Source organism: Ursus americanus, chromosome 36 (genome assembly GCF_024610735.1).
Source record: "Ursus americanus isolate L20-20 chromosome 36, mUrsAme1.1.p, whole genome shotgun sequence".
Taxonomy (NCBI): Eukaryota; Metazoa; Chordata; class Mammalia; order Carnivora; family Ursidae; genus Ursus; species Ursus americanus.
The window spans coordinates 7,388,542-7,400,043 of NC_142162.1; the positions used below are offsets into that span (position 1 = coordinate 7,388,542).

General features: G+C 41.7%; 1 protein-coding gene across 2 annotated transcripts in view; it reads right to left on the reverse strand.

Annotated features, from left to right (window-relative positions):
- LEO1 (LEO1 component of Paf1/RNA polymerase II complex) overlaps positions 1–6,640 on the reverse strand; it is a 38,372-nt gene extending 31,732 nt beyond the window's left edge. Inside the window, exon 1 of one of the 2 annotated variants that reach the window (XM_045812107.2) lies at positions 6,489–6,620. In XM_045812107.2, the coding sequence (XP_045668063.1) occupies positions 6,489–6,546 (58 nt within the window). In that variant the 5' untranslated portion in view covers positions 6,547–6,620. Of the gene's footprint in view, positions 1–6,488 lie in introns of both variants that reach the window. The other variant, XM_087859166.1, reaches the window with a different exon arrangement.
- Between the last annotated feature and the right edge of the window lie 4,862 nt (positions 6,641–11,502).

Genomic DNA, 11,502 nt, shown 5'->3' on the forward strand with positions numbered 1-11,502 from the left:
ACCATGTATCTGCTAAGTGTCTAGTATCCAGAATAAAGAATGTTTACAACTCAACAACAAAAAGGCAACCCAATTAAAAAATGGACAAAGGACTTGAAATGACATTTCTCCAAAGTGACATATACAAATGGCCAATGAGCACATGAGAAGTTGCTCCACACCATTAGCCATTAAGAAATGCAAATCGAGGGGCGCCTGGGTGGCACAGCGGTTGAGCGGCGGCCTTCAGCTCAGGGCGTGATCCCGGCGTTCTGGGATCGAGCCCCACATCAGGCTCCTCGGCTATGAGCCTGCTTCTTCCTCTCCCACTCCCCCTGCTTGTGTTCCCTCTCTCGCTGGCTGTCTCTTGTCTCTGTCAAATAAATAAATAAAAATCTTTAAAAAAAAAAAAAAAAAGAAATGCAAATCGAAACCACAATGAGATACCACTTGACACCAACAGAGATGGCCAATTAAAAAAAAGAAAAAATGTGGAGGTGCCTGGATGGCCCAGTCGGTTAAGGGTCCAACTCTTGATCTCAGGTCAGGTCTTGATCTCAGGGCTGTGAGTTCAAGCCCTGTGTTGGGCTCCATGCTGGGCATGGAGCCTACTTAAAAAAAAAAAAAAAAAAAGTAAGGTAAGTGTTGGCGAGGATGTGAAAAAAATGAAACCCTTGAACATTGCTGGTAGTAACAAAATGGTCCAGCCGCTGCGGACGATGGTTTACTTACTTGTTCCTCAAAACGTTAAAGAATTACCATAGGATTTGGCAATTCTACCCCTATGTATATACTCAAGAGAACTGAAAACAGGAACTCAAATACTTGTACACAAATGTTCATAGCAGCAGTATACAGTCAAAAGATGGAAACATTATAAATGTACTATCACTGAACTGCTCACTTTAAAATGGTTAATTTTATGTTATATGAATTTCACCTCAAAAAAAAAAATTGCAAAATTAAGACATTCCCAGATAAACAAAAATCAGTTGGTTGCTAGTAGGCCATCCTCCTAAAGGAAGCCCTTCAAGCTCAAATGAAAGGACAACAGACAGTAATCTGAATCCACATGAGGAAATAAAGAACAGTAAAGGTAACTAAATAGGTAATTATAAAAGTCAACATCAATGTATTTCTGGTAACTCCTTTTTTGATTAGGTTTAAAACACAGTAATGTAAAACAATAATTATAAAACCACATCACTGGGAAGACAATGTATAAAGATGTAATTGTGACATAACATAAGGGCAAGAGAGGATCAACTATGTAGAAAAAAAATGTTTCTGTATACTACTAAAATTAAGTTGGTATTAATCCAAGATAGATTATAAATTAAGATGTTAATTGTTATCACCAAAGTAACTGCTAAGAAAACTAAAAACTATACAAAAAAAGAAACAGGAAGGAAATCAACAGTACCCTAAAAGAAAATCAGTCTTAAAAGACAACAACAATATAGGAATTGAGGAACAAAAAAAACATGACATAGAAATAGCAAAATGGGGAAGCCTGGGTGGCTCAGTTGGTTAAGAGTCTGCCTTTGGCTCGCGTCATGATCCCAGGGTCCTGGGATCCAGCCCTGCGTGGGGCTCCCTGCTCAGCAGGGAGTCTGTTTCTCCCTCCTCCTCTGCCCGCTTGTGATCTCTAAAATAAGTAAATAAAATCTTAAGAAAAAAAAGTAGCAAAAGGGCAGAAGTCCTTATCAGTAATCATTTTAAATGGAAATGGATTAACTTCTTCAATGAAAAGGCAGAAATTGGCAGAATTTTTTAAATGATCCATCTATATGCTTTCTACAAGGGTTTCACTTTAGAACCACATACCCAAATAGGTTGAAAGTGAAAAGATGGAAAAAGATATTTCATGTAAATAAGAATCAAAAGAGAGCTATAGTGGTCATACTAATATCAGACAAAATAAATTTTTTAAAGATTTTTTCTTTATTCATTTGAGACACAGAGAGGGCATGAGCAGGGGAGAGAGACAGAGGGAAAGGGAGAAGCAGACTCCCTGCTGAGCCAAGAGCCCAAGTCGGGGCTGGATCCCAGGACCTGGAGATTATGACCTGAGCCAAAGACAGATGCTTAACCATCTGAGGCACCCAGGTGCACCCAGAGAAAATAAGTCTTAAGACAAAATGGTTATGAAATAAAAGGACATTATGAAATGGAAAAAGTGTCAATCCGACATGAAGATAATAACAGTTATAAACATATAGGCACCTAAAAACAAAAACTGACAGAACCGAAGGGAGAAAGAGTTCAGAAATAATAACTTCAATACCCCACTTACGGGAAGAGCCAGAACTAGACAGAAGATCAATGAGGAAACAGAGGACTTAAACACTATTAACCAACCAGCTATATAGACATCAATAGAACACTCCACCAGAGTATACATTCTTCCCCCCAAGTGCACAATGAACATTCTCCAGGATAGACCATAAGTTAGGACCCAAAATAAATCTTAATAAATTTAAGAAGATTGAAAACACATGAAGTATCTTTTCTGACCACAATGGAATGAAATTGAATTCAGTACCAAAGGCAAATTTGGAAAATGAACAAATATATGGAAACTAAACAATGCACTCAAACAATCAAGGGCTCAAAGAAATCACAAGGGAAATTAAAAATATTTTCAGATAATGAAAGTATAGGATACCAAAAGTTAAGAGATGTAGGGAAAGCGGTGCTGAAAGGGAAATCTGTAGCTGTAAACACCTACATTAAAAAAGAAAAGGGGAGCCTGGCCAGCTTAGTCAGTAGAGCATGCAACTCTTAGATCTCTGAGTCGTGAGTTCAAGCCCCATGTTGGGCATAGAGCTTGAAAAGGAAAGAAAAAAAAAGAAAACTTTCAGACTGATAAGGTAACCTTTCACTTTAGGGAACTAGATAAAGAAAACTAAACCCAAAGCAAGCAGAATGAAAAAAAAATAAAGATTAGAGTAGAAATAAATGACATTGAGAAGAGAAAAATAAAAGAATCAATGAAACAAAAAGTTTGTGCTTTGAAATATTAACAAAACTGACAAACCTTTAGCCAGACAGACCAAGAAAAAGATGACTCAAATTACTGACGGGGGGACATTAACCTTCCAGAAATAAGGATTAAAAGAGAATACTATAAGCAATTCTATGCCAGCATATTAGATGATTTAGATGAAATGGATTAATTCCTAGAAACACTACTAAAACTACCAAAACTGATTCAAGACAAAATACAAAATTTGCAAAGACCTACAACAAGTAAGGTTTGAATCAGTAATCAAAAAAATCCAACAGATGTGGGGCATCTCTGGCTGGCTCAATTGGTAGAGCATGTGACTCTTGATTTTAGGGTCCTGAGTTCAGACCCCATGTTTGGTGTGGAGCTTACTTAAAAAAAAAAGAAAGAAAAAAAAAAAATCAAACAAAGAAACGCCCAGGACGAGATAGTTTCACTATTGAATCCTATCAAATGTTTGAAGAATTAATGCCTATCCTCAAAGTCTCCCCAAAACTTGAAGCAGGGAGCGCCTGGGTAGCGCAGTCATTAAGCATCTGGCCTTTGGCTCAGGGCGTGATCCCGTTGCTGCAGGATCGAGTCCCACATCGGGCTCCTCAGCTGGGAACCTGCTTCTTCCTCTCCCTCTCCCCTGCTGTGTTCCCTCTCCCACTGGCTGTCTCTCTCTGTCAAATAAATAAATAAAATCTTTAAAACAAAAAAAAAATACTTGAAGCAAAGGGAACACTTCCTAACTCATTCTATGAGGCCGGCATTATCCTGATACCAAAGCCAGACAAAGATGTCACACACAAAAAAACTACAGACCAATATTTCTTATGACTACAAATGCAAAAATACTAAACACAATACTAGGAAACTAAACCAGCAGCATATTAAAAGATATACACCATGACCAAGTGGGAGTTATCCTAGGAATACAATGGTGTTTCAACATTAATATGACCATACTAACAGAATAAAGGAAAGTGAACATCTTAATTGATGCAAAAAAGGCATCTGACAAAATCCAACACCCTTTCATGATAAAACTACTCAACAGACTAGGAACAGAAGGGAATTTCCTCAACCTGATAAAGGGCATCTACGAAAACCCACAGCTAATATATGTAATTGTGATAGCACGGATGCTTTCTCCCTAAGATGAGGAACAAGACTAGGATGTCCATTCTCACCACTTCTATTCAACATTGTACAGAAAGTTGTATGTAGCTGGGGCATTTAGGTGAAAGAAAAAAGAAAAGAAAAGAAAAGAGAAAAGAAAGGGGGCGCCTGGGTGGCACAGCGGTTAAGCGTCTGCCTTCGGCTCAGGGCGTGATCCCGGCGTTATGGGATCGAGCCCCACATCAGGCTCCTCTGCTATGAGCCTGCTTCTTCCTCTCCCACTCCCCCTGCTTGTGTTCCCTCTCTCGCTGGCTGTCTCTATCTCTGTCTAATAAATAAATAAAATCTTAAAAAAAAAAAAGAAAGAAAAGAAAAAAAAGAAATGAAAGAAAGCCATCCAAATTAGAAAGGAAAGGGTAAAACAATCTCTAGTTGTAGATGAAATCTCATATGTAGAAAATCCTAAAGAATGCACACACAAAAAAACAATTACAGCGAATACAGTCAGCAAGGTTGCAAGATACAAGACGGACATACAAAAATCAGTTGTATTTCTATACACTAGCAATGAACAATCCAAAAATGAAATTAAGGTAACAACTTCACCTGCAATAGTAGCCAAAAGAATAAAATACTTAGGAATAAATTAAACTCAGGAGGTGCAAGATTTAAACAAAGCTACAAAACACTGTTGAAAGAAATTAAAGACACCTGGAACATTATACATAAAAGAAACACGTTGGGCCTAGGTAGAACAAACCCATTGTTATGGCAAGAAATTTGTCAGGTGTAATTATTTTCCACAACTCTCTTAGTACAAGGACATAATGAAATATGCTAGGCCTAACAGCAATTACCCTGTCACATCCATACTACCTTCAAGTCCAATAGCAATCTTCAAGGACAGATTTGGAAGTAAATCCTACCGCATCCTATTATCTAATGATAACATGGAAGAAAGCAGCAACAGACTCACAAGAAAGTAAAACATGAAGCCCAGAGAAGCAACCATCTCCATACATCACTTCCCATACACTGAGTTTGCAATAGGAAAGTAATGCAGGGTACACTTACTATTGTTTAAATAAATAAAATCTAAAAAAATAAATAAACTATTGCTTCTACCCATCCAACTATTTATCAAATATGTATTAAACATCCGTGTAAGCCGGTGGGGCAAGGGGAGACAATCTTTTCATCATTCTATTCCCAACACCTAACAAAGTAACTGGAACAAATATGGGGCTGGGTATTTACTGAACGAACAACTTCATGACAATGAGTCATGGGAGGGCTCACACGGCACTGTGCCTTCAAAGGCAAACGGAATAAAGACAAGTAAAAATGAGGGGGAAATGAAAACATTAGCAAAGATAATAGAATAAGAGTTAGTATACAGGGCTTATACTTTCCGACTCATCCTGACTAGAATCTTCTGGACACGCATCTCCGTAGAGCCCTCACTTTACATTTCCACCGAGCGCTCCCTTCACTACACTCTTAGAAAAAGAAAAAAGAAAAAGTATCAATAAATTGGAGCCGGAGCAAAAAGAGCAACCACAATAACGCACTTTGCTAACGAAAAAAGGAGATACGTTACTTTGAGCCTGGAGGGTTGCAAGAATTCTGAACTTGACCTTGGGGCCCTTCTCACTTCAAATAACGCCCATTCGTATTTCAAACTCAAACTACAGTCCTTGTGCCAGAAATATTTCCATGCACCAATTATCATTCATTTCATCAACATATCATCTTTCCTCTCCAAGCACTAATCTCATATACGCTCTCCAGTCTAATACTATAGACTCAAGAAATTCTGCACAGGCTCAGAAGACACATTGTCTCCAGAGCACTACGCCTCTGTATAGCCCTATCGCAGTATCCTGCCGGTCTTCCTCACCCAGACATTTCAAACTCCGCATCACGCCACACTCTGGTTTCAATCAAGTGGCTTTTCCGAACCCCTCTGTAAATTCATCCATCTCATCCCCATGTTCCCGAGCACCTAATGTCCATTCATTCACAAACAGCTCTTACTTGCGCTTGCCTGTGCAAGACAGGACAGAGCAGGACCCCAAGGTTCCTACGCGGGCTGCGTAGGCTCGCCCGCGCCGCCACCCCTGTCCCGCGCCCCCCTACACCCCACACGCTCCCAGGCACCGCATGCTCCACGGACACCAAGAACCCCGAGGCTCACAGTTTGTCCCTCCACTCCCGCCAGCCCTGGGAGGCTGGTACCGCCGGGAGTGCAGGGGGCGCTGAGGAAGGAGCGGAGGAAGCGGCACCACTGGTCCGCAATGCCTTAGCTTTCGCAGACCCGGAACTGGACCGCCGTCGGGCTACCGCCGCAGAAGCCCCTACACGCACCCCTCCCCTGAAGCCCAACAGATCCCACCTTTACGCTCAGCATCGCTGTCGGCGTCGCTCCCGAAGAGGTCCTCCATATCCGCCATTGCCCCGCACGTCTGCCGCTGCCTCGGCTGGGGGCGGCTCCGCGACTGTTTTTACGGCACGGAACCCATGAAACGCGACAGTGTCGCAAAGACTCGCTAAAAGGCTCCTTTCCTTCTGTGACCTGGTTTCCCCTGCAATTGGAACCTATGCTTGTACAGTGTTACACGTCCTCACAGGGAACAAATCCCGCCCTTTAGTCGATATCTGTTTCTATTTGCAAGAACTCTCGCCGAGGGTGGGGCGTCCCCCTCTCGGTGTCCGCGGAGTGGGTGGTGCTTGAGGTGCTCCGCTGAAGGGCCTCAGACCGAGTTAAACCTGCCACGAGTCAGGCCTGGAGTCCTTTGTTTCATAGTGACCAGCTGTTCTCAAATTGTTGAGAGCTCCAAAACGATTCTCGTATAGGTGATATCTATTGCTATTTACCGTATTAGTAATTAAAGCAATTAAAGTAATTATATTCAAATATTAAATTTAAATTCAAAGTGTTTAAATAACAAACATTACATAAATAGCACTTTAAAATTTTAAATGACTATATTCTTTACAAAACCAAAAAATTATAAGAGCGGATTCATTTACAGTTTTAAAATACCTTTAATGCCTGACTTTAAAGAAGACAGCTCAATTCTCATAGCTGCTTCCGATGAGGGAACAGAAGGCAAGCTGAGGACAAAGCAGAAGTTTTGTCCCCCACCCCACCCCCACCCCCACCCCCACCCTGGCCTTGGGATGTATGCAACATTCCTCAGGCACTCCTGACTGCCCTAAAGGACAAAGAAACAGTCCTTACTACCTACAGCCCATTGACAAGTCCTTGAAACAGCCATGGTGACATTCCTCAAGGAGCTCAGCTGCCCCAATGTTAATACTTTGCTAAGGGCAAAAGGCAGTCCTAGCCTGACCCCCTCCCCTCCACCAAGATCCTATAAGTCTACTTTAACGTATAAAAATTCCTTGGAAACTTCCTTTATCTCTAACCCCCCATGATACGTATTAGCAATCATCCCCCAAGCATATGGCCCACCAATATACATCTGAAGGGTCTCATGACTCAGGTTTTATTAGATGGTAATGAATGACCTTTTCCCGACAACAGCTAGCCCCCTCAAGGTCCTGGAAACCTTGCTTCCAGAATTCCTTAGAGACTTACCCTATCCCTAACCCCCTCCCAACTTGAGGGTATAAAATAGGCCATTCCTCACAACCCCGGTGCAGCAGCTCTTTCTGCCCACGGGTCCTGTCCCCGTGCTTTCATAAACCATTTTGCACCAAAGACGTCTCGAGAATTCTTTCTCGGTCGTCAGCTCCGGACCCCACCCCACTGAACCTCACGTATATTCCCCACCTTCATCATAATGTCGCCCGAACGTGGGGCATTGAGCTTCCGTGCAAAATTGGTGAGTACTTTCCCTTCTCTTCCTTTACTCTCCTTTCTGGGGCTCTTCAAGGAGTACGGTCTTATTGGAACACCTTTCATGCCGACTGCTCAGGCTATAATCCTCTAGCCCATGGCTACTCTCTGGGGAGGAAAAGGCCTGCCTTTTGGCTGGAAGTTAGTACTCTGGCCGGGATGGTAATAATGCCCCCTCTTTACTGCTGTCCTTATACAAAGTCATCTGTCTTGGGCATGGGACAGCCACCTAAGTGACTAGCACGGCTGCCAATCTTAAGACTCCCGTGTGAGGTTTCCTCCTGATGGATCTAATGCGATCCCCTCCACATTGCTGGTCTAGCCGCTTCTGGCCGCGGGACCTCCACTCGGAGCCAGCCGAAACCAGTACCCGATTGAACTAAAACCCAACCAGGGACCATTTCCTAGGGAAGTTGGCTGTAAGGACCACATGTGTTGGAATGTCGTTTAGACCATGATGGACTTCTATCCTTACTGTTTTCCGTCAATGTCCTCTACTAGTTACTTAGGCTACAAAATTCGATAATTTCCCCTTATAAAATTTTTCTGGGTTTCTCCATGGGTTAAAAACAGCTGGTTCTTCAAGGCAAGGCAAAATAAGGCGTGACCTTCACGGCATGACCTTCAAGGCATGGTATTTCAGTCCATTCACCAGGCACCCATTGGCAGCCTAGGATGCAATGGGGTAGGGGAGGGACGCCGGTATCCCTCCTATGGGCCTTTTATGGCAGGAATGCCTTCACGGGAAGGCAGGATTGCGATCAATAGCAATTTTTGTTGAGGGACGCCTCCGGTCGCTTTTGACACACAGGAACCTCTGACATATCCTGCATGGGATGCCACCCGGGAGTCGGGGGGGATTTGGTAATGGACCTTCTTTACTTTTCTGTGCATGGCCTCAATAGGCTGCTTCTTCAGTTCCCAAGGACTCTCCCTTGGAGTGCCTTCTAACCCATTGGAAACAATTGGGATTGCAAAATTTAGGAAAGCACTGAGCTCCTGTAATACTGCATGGCCTCAGTGGGATCTATCAGAAGGAACAGGGCAGATGGACCTAGGTTACCTTCATTGCTCGTACCTAGGCCTTCATTGCTCTACACCAGGATCCCGACATAAGGGCCTCTTGCAGAATGTGTTCACCCGAATGGGTCAGCTAGTAAACTCTCCTGACATACTGGATGATAATTATCTAAATAGGCCTCCTCCGAGTTAACCCAGGTTGCTGGAGGAAACACAGGCCATCCCTAGCAAAGGGGACTTGACTCTCTTCTCTCACTGTTCCTTCTAACAGATGTGGGGGCGTCTCCCTCACTCATTTCCCGGGTTAATGGCTATAACTGGAGCCATCTGTGGTTAGTCTACCTCGGGACGGGGAGTTGAAGGAATATTCCCAAGCAGCTGCCGAAACTCCCTTTGTTTCGGGGAAATTCCCTGTCTTCTCTGGCCCGACATAGACTGCCTATTCCCCCTTGTTGGCGGGAAAACATGGCGTCTGCTCCTGTTGGAGCTGGTGAGCTCTAAAACCGGAAACCCTTTCTCTGCCTTCTGGCAGCACTCTGCCTCTACTGTCTCCCCCTCCCTCTTCTTTCTGCACCACCTGGGGTGCGGCCTGCACAACTGCCTTGTGTACCATCCTCGGTGTCTCAGGCACCATGGCTGCTCCTCCTCCCCTCACCATCAAGGAGCAAAGAAGAGCACCCCCTGGACCTAATGTTACCCACTCCAGATTTCCCCACCAGTGTCTCAGGTAAAAACTGAAAATGGGGTGGGCCCAGGTGGAATGTAATTCAGTATTTAAACTAAGTGAAGTTTGTTGGTTTAATTAAGATAGACCTGTCTTTAAAGTTATCGGCACTAAATGTAAAACTTTTATTCTATCGAGGTTTACTGAAGGTCAAACAAACTTCTGTTACCTCTGTTGTGAGTTGTTAGTAAAAATATGACTAAAATGATGGTTAATTGTCTGTCTCAACGTTTTCATGGGTAATTGTTAAAATAGCTTTCAAAGTCTTCGGTAACCTGAATCTTTACTGCTTGGATAGTAAATGGGATTGAATTCGTTGGACATCTAGGTCTTTTTAAAATAGGATACAGTGCTGAAGCATTGAGTACTGGATGTAGGTTTGTGCTTTTGACTTCTTATTGCAAAGAAACTAAGGATATTTAAATCTGTTGGTAAACACGTTTTGTGCTTAATTGATTCATATATTTGCCATCTAAAGAATTCTGGCGTAACAGTTCACAGTTGGTTACTACTTAGTTTTCACTGGAGACTACAATTTCTAAAAAAAAATATGCAAAACTCTGCTAAACATAATGAAGGCTGATGGAAATAAGGGAAGCAACTCTGTATGTAGAAAAGTAGGAGATAAGGAAGAAGAAGGATAAGGAATGGGAATGCATTTTTGTTGAAGGTAAAAGAAGACAATTTTGTCCTAAATAAGACGGTCGTTTGGAAAGATGGCATGGGATAAAATCTGAATGCAAAAGAAAGTTGTAGAAGGTTTGGAACAGAATTTTAGGTGTAGTCAGAACCGACTAAGAGGGAAGTGAATGGATTTTTAAGATACAGTGGTATAAGATCTATGTCTGCTTTCTCTCTGTTTGGAAAGACAAAGGTTTCTTGAATTGTTCATCTGCTCTGGATAAGAAAATGTAAACAGTTTTCTCTTTGCCCAGAAAACAAAGTTTCTATGTTTTGTCATTAACAGGCCTTCAACTACTTAGTTAAAACTTCTCCGTATTAAGCTAAGTTTGGCTGACAACTATAGAACCCTACATAATTACCTTCAAATCTCGTATTGTCACCTTGGTTAAATAAAAATAGAGTTTTGTAGTGATCTGTAATTCTATTCAGGCTTGTGCTATAATTTTAACGTTTTAACAAACTTTACCAAGATTTAAATTGTCAATGAAGTCTCTTTAACTCATTAGGCCTTTTTCTTTGGTATGCTGAGTTACTCTGGAAGCACTGTTAAACAAATGATAAGCCTTAGGTTACATTTGGGTAAATGCTGTAACTATTCTGTAACTATTCTAGAGATAATATGCAATTCCTAAAGTTTTAATGTTTTTTTTTTTAAGTTTTAATGTTTTAATATAAGGTCGTCATTACTCTTTTCTGGCTGTCGGAGTGTTGCGTGTCACAGAAGTAACCTGACTTCCTCGCCAGCTATACTGTAAACTCGTCAGTTACTAACCATGTCCATTCTGTGTTTTTGTTATTTGTAACTGTTCTTATTCTCTTCCAAAATGAGTTTCATCTTCAAAGAGATTCATATAAAGGACTTTTTAGGACAGGTACAGGTATTCGATATCTTTATGGAATCCTAAAACTGAAATGGGTAAAAATTTCCAGAACTAACTAAAGCTGCATTCAAACTAAACAAGAATTAGTAACATAGGACTAAATTAACTGAAAGATTATAGTGTTGTGACTCTTGCTTAAAACATTACTGATTCTCTAATGTTTACTCTTCCAGATTGAGGAAACTTTCCCTTAAGACATCAGTGATATACAGAAATAATAATAAAGCAAATTAAA